Source organism: Xenopus tropicalis, chromosome 8, assembly GCF_000004195.4.
Source record: "Xenopus tropicalis strain Nigerian chromosome 8, UCB_Xtro_10.0, whole genome shotgun sequence".
NCBI classification, from domain to species: domain Eukaryota; kingdom Metazoa; phylum Chordata; class Amphibia; order Anura; family Pipidae; genus Xenopus; species Xenopus tropicalis.
Genome location: NC_030684.2, coordinates 121,564,486 through 121,588,189, shown reverse-complemented (window position 1 = coordinate 121,588,189; position 23,704 = coordinate 121,564,486). Strand labels below are relative to the sequence as shown.

Here is a 23,704-nt window from a genome sequence, read left to right as displayed (position 1 = left end):
AAAATTTCTTCCTGGATGATCATATTTTAGTGACTTTAATAATGATGGAAACTTGTATATAGCCATATAATACATCATAATAGTGTATGTCATTTCTGAGCAGGTGGAAGACTAAGGGGGAGATTTACAAAGACCCAAACGCTTGGAACGTATTCTTGCCGATTTTTTCGCACCCGCGTGAAAAAGTCGCATGTCCGCGCGATTTTTTCCGAGCGCCCGCGCGAAAAATTCAGAAAGGCTTTGTCGCTGTTTGCAATGGCTCGGTACAAAAATTTCATGACTTTCGGATCACCAATACGATATTATCGTGACTAATACAATTTTTTCGTAAGCATTTTCGTGATATTTGTGATCTTCACAAATTTTCTTTTCCTGTCCGAATTTTTCCCATTCGGGATTCGAACTCGTGTTTTGATAAATCTGCCCCTAAGAGAAGAAACTGAGGGAAATTAAAGAAAAGATTTAGGAAATAGTGGGAAAATAATCAGATTCTGGCATTCTGGCACACTGCTCCTACACGTGGTCAGGAGCTGGAAGGTTGGAAAGTTCAGTGACACATTTGGTCATAAATACCAGATAAAAGGGCAACGTGACATTTCATACTAAGCTCTACACAAGCTAGATATCATATCTTGATTAATTATTTAGGAGTTGGTATATTATTTTTGATTAAAAGTAGAAACTGAGGAGTCTAGAGAGAGATGACATCTAATTTGCTACATGGAGACTACAAATGGAAAACATAATTTGTAAAGGTAAGCTGACTTCTAACATGGTGATATTTGGAGTAAAGAACGTCTTATCTCTTATAAAACATAAGCTTATATGGTATGTGTGGGTTTGCATAAGGGCAAATATGTGAGTCCTAGGGAGGCTGAGCCATAAAGGGCTGGAGGGCTGCCCTATTTATATATCTGAAACATATATCCAAACCAACCTCCATATCAGCAGCAAAACCAGTGACACTACAGTGAATAGCAAGCCTGCCATCACTCTGCATACATACCAGACTATTACTTGACTGACCTTGATATGTCCACAGAATTGATGTTTGTGCAGAGAGAGAGGAGATCCAGTAAAAAGAATAAGTAGATCACAGGATCAATCTTTAGCCTTCATTTTTCCTAACTGTTTTTAAATTTGAGCTGTCAAACTTAATTATTTGAAATTTCTTTAGCACAAAAAACTTGAAAACTTAAATATAAAAAACAGGTGCTAAAAGCTGGTTTCTGCATAAGTCCAAATGAGAGGGGGCAAAAGAGCCTATTTAGGCACGTGCTAATTAAGGGGACAATTGTAAGAAGGGTTATACATTCCTTAGAATCTTCTGTGCTTTCTTTATCTTACTCACAAGAGACTTTTTCCCATCTCACTGCATGTGGACTGTCACTGACTAGAACCATTTCTGTACGCTCCGATTGTGACCATGTTGAAATCAATCACCGTATATCATATATTCCGATATTATGTTTCCACTTATTCATCTAGACTAGAGTACCATATTCTCAAACCTTGAGTCCAATCTGCTGCACTAATGCTCCTTTCAGGTACAGTCCTTCTTAAGTGTTTCCACCCAGATCTCTCAGGGCCACCTACTGTCTGCTTTGTAATGCAAGTGTTTAGACACACAACACGTTTCACACTGCCACATCACTTATGTCCGAGGATAAAAGTATGCTTCAACATCCCAACCCCCACTCAACCCATCCGCATTTGTTAATAATTTGGGGATTCTGGCAGGTTTAGAGTTCCACCCCAGTCCATTATAGTTTCCAAAAAACATAGGTAAAGTCCTTTATAGTTCTTTTTGTATAAAAACAGGTAAAAGGTCCTTAAAGTGTATCCACAAACCAGGGTACAACATTTATAATATTATTATTATTAATACCACATACTCAAAACCTTCACTAAGCTATTACCCCTCCTAGGTATCAAACCTACTTTTTAAGGCGCATTTGATAAAATACATGACATGTCTCCCTGTGTAACAGTCATTACAAGATACTAAGCTACTCCTCTCAGCCAACTGTATGTTTGCAGAAAGAATGCCGTGTCCTGATTGGCTGAGATCATAGATAGAATGTGCAGCTGAGGTCAGGCTAGCTCCAAAGGAGCAATCTCTCAGACTGTAAAGTAAAGAGGCATATCTACACCAGGAAGATGTCGTTGAGAATATCTATCATCTTACTGACCTGCGTCATAGAATCTGTCTGGAGTTTCCCTGCACAGGTGAGGTGGAAGTCTCTGCTTGACAAATAGCTTTAATCTCTTGAGTTCTATAGATGATAGAAGTACCAGTGTGCCAATGCTGTACAGCAGGTTATATCATTCCAGGTTCCCGCTTCCCCTATGGGAAAAAAATACTGCTAGGTCGCAGCCACCACAACCAGCTTTTTTTTTTGAGACAAATAATATTTGTTTTCTTTTAATGCTTCCTGTACAGAATCATGAAAGATTAGTGGGGGAATGTAATAACATGTGCAAAGTTTGCTTCAGACATAGCTACCATCAACACAACTAATCAGATGTTAGAATTTACTTTTAAAGGATAAGTAATCAGCTTCCTTTCCTTCTGAAGGTTTATCTGATTGTGGAGTGAAATAGAAAAAAAAGTGTAAAAGTGCAAAGTGCTTAGAAAAGCACCCTGGGCAACTTTACATTCATTTTTTTAAGGTTTACTTATCCTTTAAACATTAGGCCAACACATGCTACCTGCTTATTTCTTGCTCATACTTAACCCTTTTAGTGCAGGTGGCTATTTTATCTGCCTTTCTGCATTTTGTCATATAAACATTGGTACAAAAAATATCTGAGCCAATGGGTCAAAGTAACACATATGGCCCTGGCATCATAGTCTTTTAGAGATAGTATAATTTACTGAAACAGGTTAATAGAACTGTTTAATAGCATCTGTTGGTAGAATAAACGGATACAATCATATACAGTGGTGTGAAAAACTATTTGCCCCCTTCCTGATTTCTTATTCTTTTGCATGTTTGTCACACTTAAATGTTTCTGATCATCAAACACATTTAACTATTAGTCAAAGATAACACAAGTAAACACAAAATGCAGTTTTTAAATGAGGGTTTTTATTATTTAGGGAGAATAAAAATCCAAACCTACATGGCCCTGTGTGAAAAAGTAATTGCCCCCTGAACCTAATAACTGGTTGGGCCACCCTTAGCAGCAATAACTGCAATCAAGCGTTTGCGATAACTTGCAACAAGTCTTTTACAGCGCTCTGGAGGAATTTTGGCCCACTCATCTTTGCAGAATTGTTGTAATTCAGCTTTATTTGAGGGTTTTCTAGCATGAACCGCCTTTTTAAGGTCATGCCACAACATCTCAATAGGATTCAGGTCAGGACTTTGACTAGGCCACTCCAAAGTCTTCATTTTGTTTTTCTTCAGCCATTCAGAGAAGGATTTGCTGGTGTGTTTTGGGTCATTGTCCTGCTGCAGCACCCAAGATCGCTTCAGCTTGAGTTGACGAACAGATGGCCGGACATTTTCCTTCAGGATTTTTTGGTAGACAGTAGAATTCATGGTTCCATCTATCACAGCAAGCCTTCCAGGTCCTGAAGCAGCAAAACAACCCCAGACCATCACACTACCACCACCATATTTTACTGTTGGTATGATGTTCTTTTTCTGAAATGCTGTGTTACTTTTACACCAGATGTAACGGGACACGCACCTTCCAAAAAGTTCAACTTCTGTCTCGTCGGTCCACAAGGTATTTTCCCAAAAGTCTTGGCAATCATTGAGATGTTTTTTTAGCAAAATTGAGATGAGCCATAATGTTCTTTTTGCTTAAAAGTGGTTTGCGCCTTGGAAATCTGCCATGCAGGCCGTTTTTGCCCAGTCTCTTTCTTATGGTGGAGTCGTGAACACTGACCTTAATTGAGGCAAGTGAGGCCTACAGTTCTTTAGATGTTGTCCTGGGGTCTTTTGTGGCCTCTCGGATGAGTTGTCTCTGTGCTCTTGGGGTAATTTTGGTCGGCCGGCCACTCCTGGGAAGGTTCACCACTGTTCCATGTTTTTGCCATTTGTGGATAATGGCTCTCACTGTGGTTCCCTGGAGTCCCAAAGCTTTAGAAATGGCTTTATAACCTTTACCAGACTGATAGATCTCAATTACTTTTGTTCTCATTTGTTCCTGAATTTCTTGGCATGATGTCTAGCTTTTGAGGTGCTTTTGGTCTACTTCTCTGTGTCAGGTAGCTCCTATTTAAGTGATTTCTTGATTGAAACAGGTGTGGCAGTAATCAGGCCTGGGGGTGACTACAGAAATTGAACTCAAGTGTGATAAACTACAGTTAAGTTATTTTTTAACAAGGGGGGCAATCACTTTTTCACACAGGGCCATGTAGATTTGGAGTTTTTTTTCTCCCTTAATAACGTAAACCTTCATTTAAAAACTGCATTTTGTGTTCAATTATGTTATCTTTGACTAATAGTTAACGGTTTTTGATGATCAGAAACATTTAAGTGTGACAAACATGCAAAAGAATAAGAAATCAGGAAGGGGGCAAATAGTTTTTCACACCACTGTAAATGGTTGTAAATATATATATTTTTTTGTCTTCCAACAGGTGACCATGCCAGCACTTGGTAAGAATTTTCTATTTTTTTAAAGCCATACCTTTTTGGGTTTGGTCTACTCATTATGATCTGGTTCTTCATATTATCATTCTCAGATGGTCTATGTCCTTTGTTTTGTTTCTATTTTTATGGACATTATTGTGAAAGAAAATGTCACCTTGAGTGAATCTATGCAGTGGAATTTCCTAGGAAATAGGAAAATTTACTACTAACAGGAATAACCAGGTTAATTTTCAATTTAAAATTAGTATATTTTCATGTATTTTTTCATTCCCATGCAAAAAGATTAAAGAAACAAGTTTACATTTTACAGTATAATACTTGGAATTACCTCAAATATTTCTCCAGCAGATGGCATAACAGCTTCTAAAGAAATTCTGGAAGAAAATAAGAAATCTGGCCCAGGTGAGATAAAAAACTAAATCTGAACAATTTTTCTTATTGTCATAATTTTTTTAATTAAGGACTATTACATGTAAAAAACACTGAACATGGAATTCTTGAGGTTTAATTGGTACCTGTCACAAAAATTCACACATTGGCAGTGTTGACCTGGAGTGCACTGCCAATGTGTGAAGTTTTGTGACGAGATTTGTCCCCTGGCTACGGACTCGGGGCAGGAGCACCCGGGTCAACAGGACTGTCTGGTAAGCATAATGCTTTCTTATTTGGAAGTGAGTTATCCCTGGCCGTGAGTTTTTTCACCTGAGTGCAGGGTCCGGGGCAGGTTGCGCCTGGACCAAAGGATTTGAGCGGTGAGCAGTTTGTGTGGGGGAACCTGTATTGCTTTTTCCAGACAGGCACCTGTATTTTTAAACTAATTTCTATATTTAAATTAGCCCTCAAATTGTGTGCTGTGGATATATAATTTTTTCGTGTTAAAGGAACAGTAACACCAAAAAATGAAAGTGTATAAAAGTAACTAAAATATAATGTGCTGCTGCCCTGCACTGGTAAAAGTTGTGTGTTTACTTCAGAAAGTCTACTATAATTTATATAAATAAGATGCTATGTAGCCATGGGGGCAGCCATTCAAAGGAGAAAAGGCACAGGCACATAGCAGATAACAGATAAAACACTATTGTATTCTACAGAACTTATCTGTTATCTGCTATGTAACCTGTGCCTTTTCTGCTTTTTTCCAGCTTGAATGGCTGCCCCCGTGGCTACACAGCAGCTTATTATATAAATTATAGTAGTGTTACTGTAGCAAACACACCAGTTTTACCAGTGCAGGGCAACAGTGCATTATATTTTTATTACTTTAAAGCTCTTTCATTTTTTAGTGTTACTGTTCCTTTAATTGGTACCTACCCAATAGAGCTTACATGTTTGGTGTCTAAGGCCAAAGGCAATGGTTTGCCCCAAGCCAAAAGGACAGCATATAGGAGCTGACATATGGATTAAACCCAAGCAACCATATAGCATCTTCTTCAGCTTTAAAACAAGATGATAGAAATGTATCCACAAGAGTTTTTATGAATATATGAGCTCATGAAAATCACATACCATAAAAAAAAATAATAGTTGGAAAAATAAACCATATTGTTAAAAGTTCTTCATTATTTTTTTCCAGCCATTTAAAGAAACATCTTTTACAATCTTACCCTCCGGACATTTTCAGATTTGCCAAAGTGTAACATATACTGGCCCAACCATTTTATAAATCAGAAAGCATTCAAATCCATTGCTATTCAGGGCCATAAATATAGGTAAAGTAGGGCCCATACCATATACAGTTATGAATTGGGGCTAATTTCCCTCTGGTTTTAGTTTGTTTTTTTCATTATATGATAAATTTCAGTCATTTCCATAGGCCTGTTAATGAGTGAAATACCCACGATCAACATTACAATTTATTGGTATTTGCAGGTAATAAAAAGCCTGAAAGTTCTGTGGATGTCTTTACTCAGATAGCTGAGGCAAACAAAGGTAACAGTCTAATAATCCTCATAATAAGTCTTGTGTGTTATATACATAATGAAACCTTCCAAGTAAAAACTAGAATATAACATTAAACATCTAAAATATTTATTTGTACAGGGATTATTTGTTTCTACAGTTGTTGTTGGACTCTTAAACCGCTGACAGACCAAGGAAAGCTTTACCCCATTATTATTTAACCCATATTCTATCCATATACAGGCTTATTTATTTTAATATAGAACAGGAAACTAAAATGGACAATGTACATGCTAACGCATAAAAATAAGCTGTGATGTTTTGGAAATTTTTAAATGGCAAAGAAACAATGGGGTGTAAATAACTTGACACAAATGGATTTCTTTGAATGATGCTTACAGGAAATATGGCGCTTACAGAAGGGGGTGACATTCTCATAAACATAGGCCGTAGTGCTACCAGCTCAGACTATCTGTGGCCTAAGTCTGCTGATGGGACTGTGGTGGTGCCATACATCTTCTCTTACAACTACAGTAAGATTTTTTTTCTATGTTGTGCTACCATTGACACTATACACTAGCACTCCCAGCTATAATTTTAGCACTGAAAATTTTCATTGGGCAATGTCACTTGTTTCTCATTCAGGTGCTGATGAGTTAACTCTGTTTAAGACGGCCATGCAGGAGTTTGAAACCTTAACCTGTGTGAGATTTGTACCTAAGACAATACAAAGGGATTTCCTCAACATCGTGTCTAATGGCGGGTAGGTTCTGGAAAGGCCAATTTTTAAGAAGACCACAACTACGGCCTCATCTTATGGAATTTTCCAGCCTTTCTGACATGCATGGTTCTTGTTTCCTCTAGCTGTTTATCGATGGTTGGAAGAAATGGAGGAGGTCAGAAGGTTGAGCTGGCTTCATATGGCTGTATGAGCAGAGGAGTTATCCAGCATGAACTGAACCATGCCCTAGGCTTCTACCATGAGCATATGAGGAGTGATCGGGATGACTATGTCACTATTATCACTGAAAATATCATACCAAGTAATGTGTACAATATATACAGTGCCTTGCACAAATGTTCAAATCTGAACAAATGAACAAAAATATTTATAATTTAAATGTTAGGCATTTAAAATCTATGAGATCTCTTATTCAGAAACCAGATATCCATCTAACTTATTGAAAGGCCATCTCTCATAAAGTATAGTTTAAACAAATTATTATTATTTTTCTCTGTAATAATAAAACTGTACCTTGTACATGATGGTAACAAAAGGTGGCCATACACGGGTAGAATTCAGTTGCCAATTCTGGTAATAGACTGATTCTGCAGCCTATCTGCTTGTGTATGGCACCCCCGACGGGCCTACCCGACCGATATCTGGCCTCAAATTGCGCAGATCTCAATCGGGCAGGCTTGATTTTCTGCCGGATCGGGGACCACATCAGCTCGTTGATGTGGCAACAAGCTGACAGCACCTGTGCCCGCTGTTGTAATTCAATCGTTTGGCCCTATAGAGAAGATCGCCAAATAAGCGGATGTTCCCGTGTATGGCCACCTTAAGCTGCATAAATCCATACCGGTGGCAAAACAATCTGTAATGTAACAGCTTTGTTATTTTGTATTGTATCTGTAAATGTATAGCATTTGTTATTGTGCTGAGTGGATGTAGTGTAAACTTCCCATTTGTCTACGGGTTTGATATGTAAATGACAGTCAGCCTGCCTGCCTTCCTCCCCAGTTGATAGACCCCCGCTGTGAGGCCAAACAATGCCCAAAGCCTCTGATCACTTCACTGGCCCAAATCACCCCTTGTAAGAGGCCTTTTTAGTCTGGGTCATGCAGTTTACTGTACCGGGCATGCTCACTAGGTGGCTTCCCATAGGCCCAGCAATACCAGCTGTGATTGGCACTAATGTAGCTGAGAATCTGACTGGTGTCTGTAGTTGTCACCTGGACTAAGGCCTGATTGGTTCTCTTTGGAGCTTGGCAGATGGTGTCAAACCCTGTTCTGAATTTACCACAGGGGTTGATCTCTTTCTGCCCTACAAAGTCCAGTGCCAAATATCCATTTGTTGGTAGTCTTTGCAAAGAAGATCAGAGGGCACAATCTAGGCTGTGTCCTGCCATGGGGAAACCAAGAGACTGCCCAGCTGAAAGCCATTACAGTTGTATATCAGCACCCAGGGACTAACAGTTCCCATTCCTGGCACATCCTGTGAACAAGATCGCTTAGTGCAGGCTGGCTACCGTTAAACTGCTAAAGGAAACGTGTGGATGTGTAGTTGCCATTTTCCAATTAATGTCTCATCATGTTATACAAACCATTTGTTTGGGTCCTGACCTTAGTCTGTGAGTTTTTTAGAAGTATTAAGGTATGGCGCTCAACACCTAGCTGGCCTGGCTGATGGGATGAACGCAATCTTATATCCTCTCTCCAAAATAACTATTCCATTTTTTATTTGCAGGCTATGAGAATTATTTCAGCAAACGCAAAACCAATAACATGGGAATAATATATGACTATAATTCAGTGATGCATTATTCACGGTAAGGAAGTAACATAGAAGTAACATATTATAGCAGATATTACAATGAGATGTATTTTTCCTAAAATAACATCCCAATACTGAGAAATGGCTCAGACAACAGTAGAAGTTATCGGCACTATTTATTCCCCTATGGTCACCATATGGTGCTGGTACCTAACAAATATTTATTTATTTTTATTTGTTTAAGTGTTAATGGATCCATACTAATTACAATTCTCCTTATTGTCTTTCAGCAATACATTTAGTATCAGCCCAGATAAAAGCACCATTGTCCCCAAGCCTGACCCATCAATTCCCATTGGACAAAGGGATGGACTGAGTATTCTGGATATTTTGAAAATTAAAAAGCTGTATCAGTGTGGTAAGTGATCATAAAGAAATCATATACATGAAAAGGAAAGTGAAAGTCTCTGTGTAAGTTTGTGTATAGTTTGTAAGTTTGTATATAGTTTGTCTTTTAAGAGATTTCTACAAATGCTTCTGTTTCTTCATTAGGGCCTTGGTGCCAGTTGCAGGTTTTAGGTTTCAGAAGTATCTGGACACCTGCCTGTCTAACATTCCATTACCCACTCAAGGGTATTAATATTAGGTTCATCCTCTTTTGCAGCTATAAGAGCCTTATTGAACTGTAAGGCTTTTCATTAGATTCTGGAAAATGGTGGGATTTGCATCCAGCTACAAGGTTAATGAGGTTGGACAATCAGGCTTGGCTTGCAGTTGGCATTATTCCAATTCAGGCTGCTGTGGTCAGGGCTCTGTGCAGGCCAGTCAAGTTCTTCCACTCCTAACTCGGCAAACACATTCTGTACAGACCTTGTTTTGTGCACGGGGACATTATTTTGTTGAAATATCAAAGTTTCCTGCATTTTCTAGTGTGAGGAGACTGCTTTAAAAGTTATTTATTGGGAGTTTTTCTTGTGTCAGTTCAGGGAGAGGGTTGGGCGATGGAGGCCCTCTTATCTCCTGCTCTGTTTGTGTTTCTGTGGGAGTGGAGCAAACTGCTGACATTGTACAGGGAGAGGCAGGGGATAGAGGGGAAAGCTGGCTGGAAGTATGTCACACTAGGAGACATTGATATTTCTGTATGTTAAATATGCTAATAAAAGTATGTAGAAGGCATATGTTTAATGTAAAAAAAAATGTGTTACTGGTCCATTAAACTTTGAAAAAAAGCCCCCAACCTTTATTCCTTCTGCAAAAAACTGTACCTTCAGTATTATGCATTCAGGCAAGTAATATTCTCTTGGCATCTGTGGAATCTAGACTTTTCTATAGGACTGCCAGATGGTGAAATACCATTTATCACTTTCTCTGGTATAGAGTTCTGGCATTGTACACTGTGACTTAAAGTCTGCATGCTTCTGATCAACTATAAACCCCACTACAAAAAGTCCTTGTGCTGACATTGCTTACAGAGAAAGCCTAACTTAAAGGAGAACTAAAGCCTAACTAAAGAAGTAGGGCAGAAATGTTGTACATTATGTTTTGGGTTTCTGTACCAGCCCAAGGCGACCACAGCCCTTTAGCAGGGAAAATCTGTGCCTCCAAAGATGCCCCAGTAGCCCCCAATCTTTCTGCTGCTTCCCTACACATGCTTTGTGCTGCTGTCACTTACTGAGCTTAGGGACCGACTTACAATATTGCATAAATAGAGTATAAATGTAACAGTAAAAAGCTGATTAGTAATTCATTCAGATTCACATCACATGACAGATCTAAAACCAGGGCATTTGCATCAGAACTGAATAATTAGCCCTGTAGCTTCAGCTTATATGACAGACAGCCTCATGTTCTGCTTGATAATTTGCAACTAAGCTCAGCTTCCCAACAGCTGCCCAGATCCCACTGAGCATGTGCACTGTCCCGGACAGTTCCGGGGGGGGGGGGGGGGGGTTGGAACAGAATCCAAGATGGGGAGCTCCTGTGACAACTGTAACAACCTATATCATTATTACTATAGACATGCTGAAACTTTAAGCCAGTGCAGTCAGTTTATAAAATAAAATATGGCATTTCTAGCCATATTCATTTTTAGGGTTTAGTTCTCCTTTAACTCAGCAGAGAGTGTTCAAACTGAGCATGTCACTTAAGTGTACTGTAGGTGGACATAAAGTGTGAATATATACAAGTATACATTTGCATGTGCAAAGGGTTATTTATAAACTATTCCACAGAGTATTAGTATGTAGTATTACACATTACCTGCCTCACCCCTTTTTTCCCATTTTCACTATATGCCACTGTTACCTTTCAGATGTGTGCGCTATTCTGCTCCCTGATGACAATGGGACTCTGACTTCTGCCAACTACCCATCTATATACCCTAATAATGCCAGCTGTGTTTGGTTAATAAGAAACCCATCAGGACAGGTATAACAAAAAACATGAAGTTGTTGTTGCTGCAAAAGGCGGTTCTGCAAGATATTACATGGCATGTTTGAATGTTTTTGTCAACAGCATCTTTCAGTGATTTCTTATTAATCACGAGTTTCATAATTATTAATAAAGGAAAAAAAAATCAGTGATAAATGTGTTTATAGTAAAATGAGAGAACCGGTTAAGATTCTGAATACTATTGCAAGGTGCTGTAGAATATGCCCTAGGAAATGATAATTGGCATTTCACCATCTGGCAATCTTACAGAAAACTCAGGAGGGTAGTAACTGCCTGAATATATAATCCCAATGATAAAGTTTGGTTGAGGAGGAATAATGGTGCAGGGCAGTTTCATTGGTTTGGGCTAGGGCCCCTAGTTCTGTTGAAAACAAAACTCAAGTCTACAGTGTACAATGACTTTCTTGACAATTCCATACTTTTTACTTTGTCAGAACAGTTAGGAATGCCCTTTGCCAGTGACTGCATGGCCACGTAGTGGGGCTCAGGGCCATGTAGTCCTGTTTTATTCTATAGATAAAAAGTAAATACATTTGATTGGAGCACACTAGAACTGGTTGTTGTCCTATGCAATACATTAGGCTTTATCCTATTTCTTCTATTATATTTATAGGTGACCCTGCAATTCAACATTTTTGATATCCAATCATCCCCAGGCTGTGTCTCTGACTACATTAAGATCTATGATGGTCCCAGTAAGACGTCCCCTGTGTTAGTGGACAGGGCATGTGGTACAGGACTGATCCCTATACTGATTGCCTCCACTAACCAGATGCTGGTTGAGTTTGTCAGTGATGGAGCAGTTACTGGGGCTGGCTTCAAAGCAACATACGGCTCAGGTACAGGGGTATGCCACGCACAAACTTTATTTGTTGCATAATGAATGAAAAAATAATTATAAGAAATGTAAAGGTATTTGTAAATCTAATTGCTATTGAAAGCAGTATCAGTTTTTCTGAAATATCTGCACTGCTGGTTCTAATGCCTTCTGTTATCCACAGGACAGAAAGTGATAAACAATACTGCTTTTAACTGTAATTACAATTCCATATGACATTAAAATAATTTTAAATATGTAATTAATGTATAATGGAAAGTTGCTTATAACCACATTTGTTCATTATGCAAAAAAACAGTTTTGGGTGGCAGTACACCTTATGTATGTATGTATAACTTTATTTATAAAGCACTACAAGGATACACAGTGCTGTACAATCTTACAATATACACAATTATACACACGGAGGACAAGTATTATTATAAATATAAATGCACAGAGATTAAGGGGCCCATTCATTAAACCACAATTTTTTTTAGGTTAAAATCACGATATGCAAAAAATTCAGAGTAACCATGATAATTCTGAATTTCGAAAATGTCACGAAAATTCTTTTATCGGTGGTACGAAAATATCGTGGTTGCATGCGCGAAAACCTTTCTGGCTTTGAAACCTTCATTGTATGATTTTGGAAGCCTTCCATAGGACTCAATGGCACTCTGCAGCTCCAACCTGGCCCAAGGAAAGTCTCCCATAGGGCTCAATGGCACTCTGCAGCTCTAACCCGGCCCAAGGAAAGTCTCCCATAGGGCTCAATGGCACTCTGCAGCTCCAGCCTGGCCCAAGGAAAGTCTCCCATAGGGCTCAATGGCACTCTGCAGCTCCAGCCTGGCCCAAGGAAAGTCTCCCATAGGGCTCAATGGCACTCTGCAGCTCCAACCTGGCCCAAGGAAAGTCTCCCATAGGGCTCAATGGCACTCTGCAGCTCCAACCCGGCCCAAGGAAAGTCTCCCATAGGGCTCAATGGCACTCTGCAGCTCCAGCCTGGCCCAAGGAAAGTCTCCCATAGGGCTCAATGGCACTCTGCAGCTCCAACCCGGCCCAAGGAAAGTCTCCCATAGGGCTCAATGGCACTCTGCAGCTCCAACCCGGCCCAAGAAAAGTCTCCCATAGGGCTCAATGGCACTCTGCAGCTCCAACCCGGCCCAAGGAAAGTCTCCCACAGGGCTCAATGGCACTCTGCAGCTCCAACCCGGCCCAAGGAAAGTCTCCCATAGGGCTCAATGGCACTCTGCAGCTCCAACCCGGCCCAAGGAAAGTCACCCATAGGGCTCAATGGCACTCTGCAGCTCCAACCTGGCCCAAGGAAAGTCTCCCATAGGGCTCAATGGCACTCTGCAGCTCCAACCCGGCCCAAGGAAAGTCTCCCATAGGGCTCAATGGCACTCTGCAGCTCCAACCCGGCCCAAGGAAAGTCTCCCATAGGGCTCAATGGCACTCTGCAGCTCCAACCCGGCCCAAGGAAAGTCTCCCATAGGGCTCAATGGCACTCTGCAGCTCCAACCTGGCCAAAAGATAGTCACGATACCAAAGCTTGAATGAATTCTGAAATGGTCGACCTTTTCGTGGAAGTTAGCGAAAACCATGAAAAAGTTGTGGAATTTTAACGAAACTATCGTGGACACTATGAAAAGTTTTTTAAGTTAGAAAAAATATGAATTTTTCTCAAAAAAACTTAATCCTGGTTTAATGAATGGGCCCCCAAGTGTTATGTGGTATGAGACACAGTAGGAAGGACTTACAATAAGTGGTCGGGACACATACAGGCACAAATTGGAAGGTAAGAGTGCACCAGGTATGGGCATTGGTCCTTAAGCGCAGGACTATAATAATGTTTTAATGCTCTGTTTAAGGTTTTTTCTTAAACAGAGTGAGTAAGCATTCCCTAAGGAGAAATTCAGGGATAGAGTTCCAGAGGTAAGGAGCAGCGAGATAGAAAGGTTTAAGCTGAGAGAGCGCAGTGGGTGTGGATGGTGTAAGACGGAGGCTCTGAGAGGAGCAGAGGAGACGACCAGGAACATGCAGGGAGACCAGTGAAGAAATGTAGTGAGGAGCAGAGGAGGGAAGGGCTTTGAATGTTATCAGAAGGATTCTGTAAGCTATCCTTTGCTCAACAGGCAGCAATGCTAAATATATTACTTGGGGCAGAACAGGTTACCTCTTTGGCGAGAGCAGGAGGATCCTGGCAGTAGAGTTTAAGATGGATTGCAGGGGAGAGAGGTGGGAGTCTGGGAGGCCGGTTAGTAGGAGATTGCAGTAATTTCAACAGGATAGGATAGAGGAAGTGCCAACAAAAAGTAAGAAAAGAAACATTTATAGGAGATCCACGCTTGGTGACAAAAGTTTTCAAAAAATGTTTACCCCGATAACCAAAAAATGACTAAAAACAAACATTTTCTTCTGTGTTTCTACCTGTGTTTTCTCATGTCAATAAACATGAGAAAACACAGGTATTTTCCTGAACATTTTTATTTACCCACAGTTTATATCATATTATTAACCTATTAAAGAATATTATCTTTCAAAACCGGAATATATATATCAGTAAATCTTGCCCTTTTACATCCTTTCCCTTAAGCCACCATTTAGTGATGGACTGTGTGCTCCCTCAGAGATCAGCTGACAGGAAATAATGCAGCTCTAACTGTAACAGGAAGTAGTGTGAGAGTAAAAGACAGAACCGTGCCCATTAATTGGCTGATGGGACCTAACATGTATGGGTGCCCTTGGTTTGTTTGTGTGCACAGTGAATCACATGATCTCAGGGGGTGGAACTAAGTCTAAATTGTTGATTTGCTGCCTCTAAACCGTATAAAGAGAAATAATCAGTGAATACAGCGATAGCGTTAGTTTAGTTGCTAAAGCCATGGCGATGACAGCATGGACAAAAGTGGGGACAAAGTAACAAAATAACCATTATATTTGTCTCACAGTTCAATGTGGTGGAGCTTTCTACGCCTCAAATAAAACCTTCACTACTCCTGGCTACCCTGGAAATTACTATTCTGACCTTGACTGCACCTGGACAATCACAGCTCCTACTGGATACAAGGTGAGAAGCCAAGAAGAAAATAGAGTAGCAGTTGAACATCCTGTTCAGACGTTTCTCCTGCATTGATGGGATATCGTCAGATACAGAAGTGAGAGCAACCAGGGTTCTTCCTCACGTAAAGCATAGCTATACCTTCAGAATGAATTCTTAACAAACAGGTGATATCATATTAAGTGGCCTATTAAAGAATTTTACAAAACTGGAAAATATATATGTATAATTCTGGGATGGTCTGTGTACTCCCTCAGAGATCACATGACAGGAAATAATGCAGCTCTAACTGTAACAGGAAGTAGTGTGGGAGTACAAGACAGAACTCCATTAATTGGCTGATTGTCCATTAATTGGCTTATGTGGCCTAGCATGTATGTGTGCCCTGGTTTGTGTGCACTGTCAATCACATGATGCCAGGGGGCGGCCCATAGTACTTAAAGGAATAAGAAAGGTAAAAACTAAGTAAGCTTTATCAAAAGATTTGTTGTGTCTGTTTTCCTCTGCCACAGACATGCAGCTCTCTGCACTCTCCCCTCTCCTGCTCCCCCCCTTAGGAATGTGGATCTGAGCCAATCAGCAGGAAGCTGATTCATAGTCTAACTAACTGAGCATGTACACGGGTCTTGCTTTTGGTGCAGGAGTGAGGCATTATGGGAACTTTCTTTACACAGCTCAGTGTTTTTTCTTCCTGTTTGGCTTCTGATCATCTGAACGGGAGAAATATGGGGAGACTTAAGGGCACTATTGAGAGAACTGAAGGTATGTCTGCAGCTTGGGATTAACTCTTTACATTGTTCATGGGTATAGTTTTCCTTTAAAGGAGAAAGAAAGGTAAAAACTAAGTAAGCTTTATCAGACAGGTCTATGTAAATACAGCCATAAGCACTCACAGAAACACTGCACTAACTTCTATGAAAAAAGATTAGTTGTGTCTGTAATTCCTGTGCCAGAGACACGCAGCTTTCTGTTCTCTCCCCTCTCCTGCTCCCCCCCCCTCAAGAATGCTAAGAACTCACCCCCCTTAAGGAATGTGGATCTGAGCCAATCAGCAGGAAGATGACTCATAGGGGCACATTTACTAATCCACGAACGTCCGAAAAGCGCCCGAATGCGTTTTTTTCGTAATGATCGGTATTTTTGGATTTTTTCGTAAACTGTCGCGACTTTTTCGTAGTCGTTACGACTTGCTCATAAATTGTCGCGACTTTTTCGTAGTGTTACAACTTGCGCAAATTGTCGCGACTTTTTCGTAGCCGTCGCGCCAAGTACGAACGTTTCGAATTCATTCAAGCTTCAGTATCGTGACTTTCCTTGGGCCAGGTTGGAGCTGCAGAGTGCCATTGAGTCCTATGGGAGACTTTCCTTGGGCCAGGTTGGAGCTGCAGAGTGCCATTGAGCCCTATGGGAGACTTTCCTTGGGCCGGGTTGGAGCTGCAGAGTGCCATTGAGCCCTATGGGAGACTTTCCTTGGGCCGGGTTGGAGCCGCAGAGTGCCATTGAGCCCTATGGGAGACTTTCCTTGGGCCGAGTTGGAGCTGCAGAGTGCCATTGAGCCCTATGGGAGACTTTCCTTGGGCCAGGTTGGAGCTGCAGAGTGCCATCGAGCCCTATGGGAGACTTTCCTTGGGCCAGGTTGGAGCTGCAGAGTGCCATTGAGCCCTATGGGAGACTTTCCTTGGGCCGGGTTGGAGCTGCAGAGTGCCATTGAGCCCTATGGGAGACTTTCCTTGGGCCGGGTTGGAGCCGCAGAGTGCCATTGAGCCCTATGGGAGACTTTCCTTGGGCCGAGTTGGAGCTGCAGAGTGCCATTGAGCCCTATGGGAGACTTTCCTTGGGCCAGGTTGGAGCTGCAGAGTGCCATTGAGTCGCGACAATATACAAGCAAATCGTAACGGCTACGAAAAAGTCGCGACAATTCGCGCAAGTCGTAACAGCTATGAAAAAGTCGCGACAATTTACGAAAAAGTTGTAGCGGCGACGAAAAAATCGCAAAAATTATGAAAAAGTCGCAAAATGTTCGTTTCCAATCCGAATTTTTCCCATTCGGATTAGTGGATTAGTAAATGTGCCCCATAGTCTTACTAACTGAGCATGTTCAGTTTGGTCTGCATATCTGTGCAGGAGTGAGGCATTATGGGAACTTTCTTTACACAGCTCAGTGTTTTATTTTCCTGTTTGGCTTCAGATCTTCTGAACAGGTAAAGTATGGGGAGACTTAAGGGCACTATTGAGACAACTGAAGGTATGCCTGCATCTTGAGATTAACTCTTTACTAGCCTTTCCTTCTCCTTTAAACTCAGATCTCATTTTGCAAAGGAAAGATGAAAACATTTATACCAGTATAACTCATACCAACGTCTTGTTTCAGAATAAAATGTGCAGTTCTTGAAGGTGAAAAAGTTGTCATTTCTTGCAAAAGGACACAAATTAATTTATGGGATTCAGTCATGATTTTTATGGTATAGTTTTAATTACTATACTACACTGTTCACATAGCAAATAATTGGTATTTTTGAACCAATAAATGTATTTTTTTACTTGTAATATTGGTGTGTAGGTGCCATCTCAGTGCATTGTGACTGAGTCTGAGCTTTCAGAAGGAGCCAGCACTACACATTAGAACTGCTTTATGATAGGCTATTGTTTCTCTTACTCCCATGTAACTGAAGGAGTCCCAAGCTGGACTTGGATTTTTTACTATTGAGTGCTATTCAAATATCTACCACATGGTGGGGCATGGGAGCATTTTTAGCAATACAGGTGTCAGGTAGATGCTATCTTGCTACCTTCCCATTGTTCTGCTGATCGGCTGCTAGGGGAAAAAGGAGGGGGGTGAAATCACTCCAACTTGCAGCTCAGCAGTAAAGTGTAACTGAAGTTTATCGGAGTACACATTGCCCATGTGACAGTATTGAAGTCACATGGCCGTGGGCACCTGGGAAACTAAGAATATGTCTACTTCAAAATTAAATATACATTTCAAAATTAAATATTAAAAAATCTATTTTTTCTTTTAAAAAATGGATTTCAATGTAGAATTCTGTTGCACTATTAACTGATGCATTTGAATATAAAATTGCTCACTGGAAAGGAGATGGCAAAAAGCAACTGAGGCTTCTGAGCAGAGCAATATAAGAATATTTTTCTGTTTCCTCCTAATAAATAGCTCTGAAACTGAAAATAAAATTCAGAGATCTATCAAATAAAACAAAAAAATGCAAACCCCCTAACATCTCCTGTTTTTATTCCACAGGTATCCCTGCAAATTAAAGACTTTTACCTTGAGATTGGAATTTTCTGCATATATGACTATCTATATATTTACAACTCAACCCTTAGTAACGTTATGGGGCCTTACTGTGGCCCTATAATCTTCTATGATCCCTTTTTGTCTACAGGAAATGTTATGACTCTCAAGTTCCACAGTGATATTAACAAGGAGACTAAAGGATTTAGTGCTACTTATACTTTTGGTGAGTGTCCTATTGTTCCATGTTTGCAGTATAGGAGTAAAGAAATAAGTTATTCTTGATGGCATAATAAATTAGATATCTGGAGAAAAACATAGATGGAGTCTCCTAATGTAGGTGAATAAGGCTCCATTTGTATTTAACTTAAATACACACGGATATACAAAATGTTGTTGCATTAGTTATTTCATAATGGGTCTTAATATGCTTCTATAGCAAAAACTAAAATAATTATTGGTATTTTTCATGCATTCAAATTCCGTAGTACTAATTCCCATTTCCTTTCCTTATAGTGCCAGAAAAAAAAGGAATTGGAAAGAAAGAGGAAACTAATGCCACGGCTCCTGCCTTGTATATAAAATATGCCTAAAAAGATATTATTTCATCTACTTTTATAATTACGGATGCAACAAATCCAGAATTCAATCTGATTTGGATGAACTTTAGCACTTTTTGCAGGATTTGGATTTTGGATAGTTTCATTTGAAAGGGGACCTGTCACCCTAATTCTAAATTCCATTTAATTCTAAATTTTATTCTATTAGGTTAATTGAGCAAAATAAACTTCACTTAGGGGCACATTTATCAAAGTCTGAATGAGTACGAATGAGAAAATTCATATTTTTTCTAACTTTTAGAACTTTGCGTAATTTCTACGATATTTTCGTTAAATTACACGACTTTTTCGTGCTTTGCATCAATTTGACTACAAAAGTTTCGGATTCATTCAAGCTTCAGTATCATGACTTTCCTTCGGCCAGGTTGAAGCCGCAGAGTGCCATTGAGCCCTATGGGAGACTTTCCTTGGGCCAGGTTGGAGCTGCAGAGTGCCATTGAGCCCTATGGGAGACTTTCCTTGGGCCAGGTTGGAGCCGCAGAGTGCCATTGAGCCCTATGGGAGACTTTCCTTGGGCCAGGTTGGAGCTGCAGCGTGCCATTGAGCCCTATAGGAGACTTTCCTTTGGCCAGGTTGGAGCTGCAGAGTGCCATTGAGCCCTATGGGAGACTTTCCTTGGGCCAGGTTGGAGCTGCAGAGTGCCATTGAGCCCTATGGGAGACTTTCCTTGGGCTGGGTTGGAGCTGCAGAGTGCCTTTGAGCCCTATGGGAGGCTTTCCTTGGGCCGGGTTGGAGCTGCAGAGTACCATTGAGCCCTATGGGAGACTTTCCTTGGGCCGGGTTGGAGCTGCAGAGTGCCATTGAGCCCTATGGGAGACTTTCCTTGGGCCGGGTTGGAGCTGCAGAGTGCCATTGAGCCCTATGGGAGACTTTCCTTGGGCCAGGTTGGAGCTGCAGAGTGCCATTGAGCCCTATGGGAGACTTTCCTTGGGCCAGGTTGGAGCTGCAGAGTGCCATTGAGCCCTATGGGAGACTTTCCTTGGGCCGGGTTGGAGCTGCAGAGTGCCATTGAGCCCTATGGGAGACTTTCCTTGGGCCAGGTTGGAGCTGCAGAGTGCCATTGAGCCCTATGGGAGACTTTCCTTGGGCCAGGTTGGAGCTGCAGAGTGCCATTGAGCCCTATGGGAGACTTTCCTTGGGCCGGGTTGGAGCTGCAGAGTGCCATTGAGCCCTATGGGAGACTTTCCTTGGGCCAGGTTGGAGCTGCAGAGTGCCATTGAGCCCTATGGGAGACTTTCCTTGGGCCGGGTTGGAGCTGCAGAGTGCCATTGAGCCCTATGGGAGACTTTCCTTGGGCCAGGTTGGAGCTGCAGAGTGCCATTGAGCCCTATGGGAGGCTTCCAAAATCATGCACAGAAGGATCAAAGTCAGAAAGGTTTTCACGCCGTTTATGATCGTTCGGATACAAAAATTTGCAACTTTCAGATTGCACCACAATATTTTCATACGACCACGATATGAATTTTTGTGCAATTAACGCACATCAGAAATTATCGTAGTTGCTCCAAATTTTTTCCAATCATACTTTTAACAATCCGAAAATCGTACTTTGATAAATCTGCCCCATAGACTATATAAATAATGTAAATCTTGTTTCCCACAGTTTTGGAATTACACAATTGCAGCAAGCAGGGCAGACCTAAGACATAGAGGCAGGCAATATATAATTGACAGCTGGAATTTTTAAATGCCTTTATAATGGGTATGGATGTTTTAATAAAAAAGTTTTTGTAAAAAATTTGTAAATAACTTTTGTTACAGATTTTTTTATGTCTGGGTGACAGATCCCCTTTAAAGTCACTCGTGACTAAAAACTACGGGACATACAAAGTGATAAATCTTTTTGTTGATAATATTTTTTTAGTTATATATATTTACTTTTTGAAAGTTGCAACAAAATCAGTTTGGTAATAGCATGGTGTAGAGAGTGATATTCTGAGCCAGTTTGCAATTGGTCTTCATTTTTTTATTACTTGTGAATTTTAAGTTATTTAGCTTTTATTCAGAATCTGGTTGCTAGGATCCAAATCACCCTAGCAACCGTGCAAGACTTGAATATGTATAGGAGGGGGCATGGATAAAAAGGTGAGTAATAAAAAGTAGCAATTACAATACATTTGTAGCTTTACATAGCATTTAGTTTTTTTTGTTCAGTGACCCTCGTTTGAACACCACAAATAAAATAAATATTGTTACAATTTGCCTGCCATTGACTTGACCTTGATGGCTTTTTAGATGCCTTAGTTTTGTCTTTTTAGTGTTTTTACAGTTTTCATTTATAATAAATGATTTTTAGCTCTAAAAACCATGATTTGTGAAAATAAAGAAAATACGAACGTTAGTATTTTGTGTATTCTGTTTGCTTGGGCCTTAGAATGTCACAAGTATCCCTAGTGCAAGGTTAAGAAGTCACAAATAGTCTCAGAAACAGAAACTGCACAAATACCATTTGGGACACTGTGCTGATGTAGATTTCTTTTACCAGAGAGATCCCCATACACGGGCCGATTAGCTGCTGACGCCCCCCCCTGAAATCGGGCAGATCTCGATCGGGCAGGTTAGAAAATCTAGTCGGATCGGGGACCGCATCGGCTCATTGATGCGGTCCCCGGACCAACTTTACCTCTGCCCGTCATTATAATTCGATCGTTTGGCCCCAGGGTCCCCAAACTTTATTGGGATCAAGTACAAGGCACTGTTTTATTAATTCAGAGAAAAAAGAAAATCATTTTTAAAAATTTGAATTATTTGCTTATAATGGAGTCTATGGGAGATGGCCTTTCCATAATTTGGAGCTTTCTGGATAACGGGTTTCCGGATAAGGGATCCCATACCTGTATAGTAAATAACCTAATCCAGCAGACTGTTACCTGTCACACTAGGAAAAGGCTATTTGCCTAATATGCTTTTTCAAAAATATTTTAATGAATACAAAAATGTTAAATGCTTTTATAATTGACACTATTGGCACTCGCCATTACAGAAAAGTAATTAAAAAAAAAAAGACATAATTTGAAATTTAAAAATAAGTCTTCAGATAAGTAGGCCCATACCTGTATTGTACTCTCACAAAGAATTTGTAATGGCACAAAACCATTCCAGGGTCTTTTCATAGAGTCAGAGTGAGCCAGATTCAATTAGATAAGAAAGGCTTATCTCTTAATTCAATTCCAGATTTTCCCATAGACTTCCATTACGTTTTTTCATTGAACTGGATCTGGCCCAAGGGGCAAAATCCAATTTCATGAGAAACCACATATCTCCTAATTGAATTTCAAATGTCCCCATACACCTCTACTGAGTTTTTATGAGATAAACCATGAGATAAGGTTTTCTTATCTAATTAAATCTGGTCCATAATGTGGAAATGTGCAGCCCAAACCAATTTATTCCACATTAGAAAGGAAAGGAAATATGTTCAGTAACTTAATCACATATTTTTGTACAAAAGAGATCTAACTTTTGTTTTGCTCCGTCTAAATATAACTCTTCTGCACTGATGCTCTTCGAAATTCCGTGATTCTCCAACTTGCACCCAATGCAAATCTGAATCACAGACACGGTGAGTTAAAGAAAATATGTTGTGTTACATGTTTGATTGGTCAGTAGGTCCCAAAAACATAAATATAAGCTAGTGTAAAAATGTGTAAAAACTGCAGTCAAATGTTTTTTTTTTCAATGTTTTCATTGTAAATCCATCCAGGCCTATTATTTACAATGTAAATATTTTTGGAGAGGGTGGTGTTAAGTTTTAGTGGGCAGTGTTAGCTTTGAGTGTGTGGTGTTAACTTTGCCAATTCCACATCAGAGGATATTCTTGTTCTATTGCCCTCTTATATCACAATAAATTATAAGGTTGTGACCACTCACATAAGAGGGCGATAGAAGAAGAATATCCTCTGATGTGGAATTGGCAAAGTCAACACCGCACTTTGGGTGTCCAGTCTTGTCATTACTTAAATCCTTCGCTTTGGCTTGTGAATTTGGATATACAGGTATGGGACCTGTTATCCAGAATGCTCGGGACCTGGGGTTTTCCGGATAAGCGATCTTTCTGTAATTTGGCTCTCCATAACTTAAGTCTGCTAAAAATCATTTAAATATTAAATTAACCCAATAGGCTTGTTTTGCCTCCAATAAGGATTATGTATCCTTATTGGATAAATAATCCTTATTGGGATCAAGTACAGGTACTGTTTTATTATTACAGAGAAAAGGGAATCATTTAACCATTAAATAAACCCAATAGGGCTGTTCTGCCCCCAATAAGGGGTAATTATATCTTAGTTGGGATCAAGTACAGGTACTGTTTTATTATTACAGAGAAAAGGGAATCATTTAACCATTAAATAAACCCAATAGGGCTGTTCTGCCCCCAATAAGGGGTAATTATATCTTAGTTGGGATCAAGTACAGGTACTGTTTTATTATAACACAGAAAAGGGAATCATTTGACCATTAAATAAACCCAATAGGGCTGTTCTGCCCCAATAAG

The 23,704-nt window shown here is 40.2% G+C and overlaps 1 protein-coding gene across 4 annotated transcripts; it reads left to right on the top strand.

Annotated features, from left to right (window-relative positions):
* Nucleotides 1-423: 423 nt before the first annotated feature.
* astl3c (astacin-like metallo-endopeptidase 3 gene c) lies at nucleotides 424-19,426 on the top strand. 4 transcript variants are annotated; one of them, XM_012969189.3, is made up of 15 exons: nucleotides 425-755; nucleotides 2,041-2,229; nucleotides 4,598-4,616; nucleotides 4,959-5,012; nucleotides 6,480-6,539; nucleotides 6,911-7,042; nucleotides 7,155-7,272; nucleotides 7,374-7,552; nucleotides 8,981-9,062; nucleotides 9,298-9,425; nucleotides 11,319-11,434; nucleotides 12,072-12,297; nucleotides 15,230-15,348; nucleotides 18,596-18,815; nucleotides 19,106-19,426. In XM_012969189.3, exons 2-15 carry the CDS (start codon nucleotides 2,161-2,163, stop codon nucleotides 19,180-19,182), a joined length of 1,599 nt encoding a protein of 532 aa, XP_012824643.1. In that variant the 5' UTR covers nucleotides 425-755; nucleotides 2,041-2,160; the 3' UTR covers nucleotides 19,183-19,426. The 4 variants fall into 4 exon arrangements, with proteins under 4 accessions (XP_012824646.1, XP_012824645.1, XP_012824643.1 ...); XM_002937424.5 differs by having other exon boundaries at nucleotides 426-755; nucleotides 4,956-5,012; XM_012969192.3 differs by lacking the exon at nucleotides 6,480-6,539 and having other exon boundaries at nucleotides 424-755.
* The last annotated feature ends 4,278 nt before the right edge of the window (nucleotides 19,427-23,704 follow it).

What these genes read in the sequence shown, in the direction of transcription:
- astl3c (XM_002937424.5), top strand. Translation starts at nt 2,161, where the DNA reads ATGTCGTTGAGAATATCTATCATCTTACTGACCTGCGTCATAGAATCT. An exon ending in GATAGCTGAGGCAAACAAAG is followed by an intron (nt 6,540 to 6,910) that starts GTAACAGTCTAA and finishes TGATGCTTACAG; the next exon opens with GAAATATGGCGCTTACAGAA. An exon ending in CACTGAAAATATCATACCAA is followed by an intron (nt 7,553 to 8,980) that starts GTAATGTGTACA and finishes TTTTATTTGCAG; the next exon opens with GCTATGAGAATTATTTCAGC.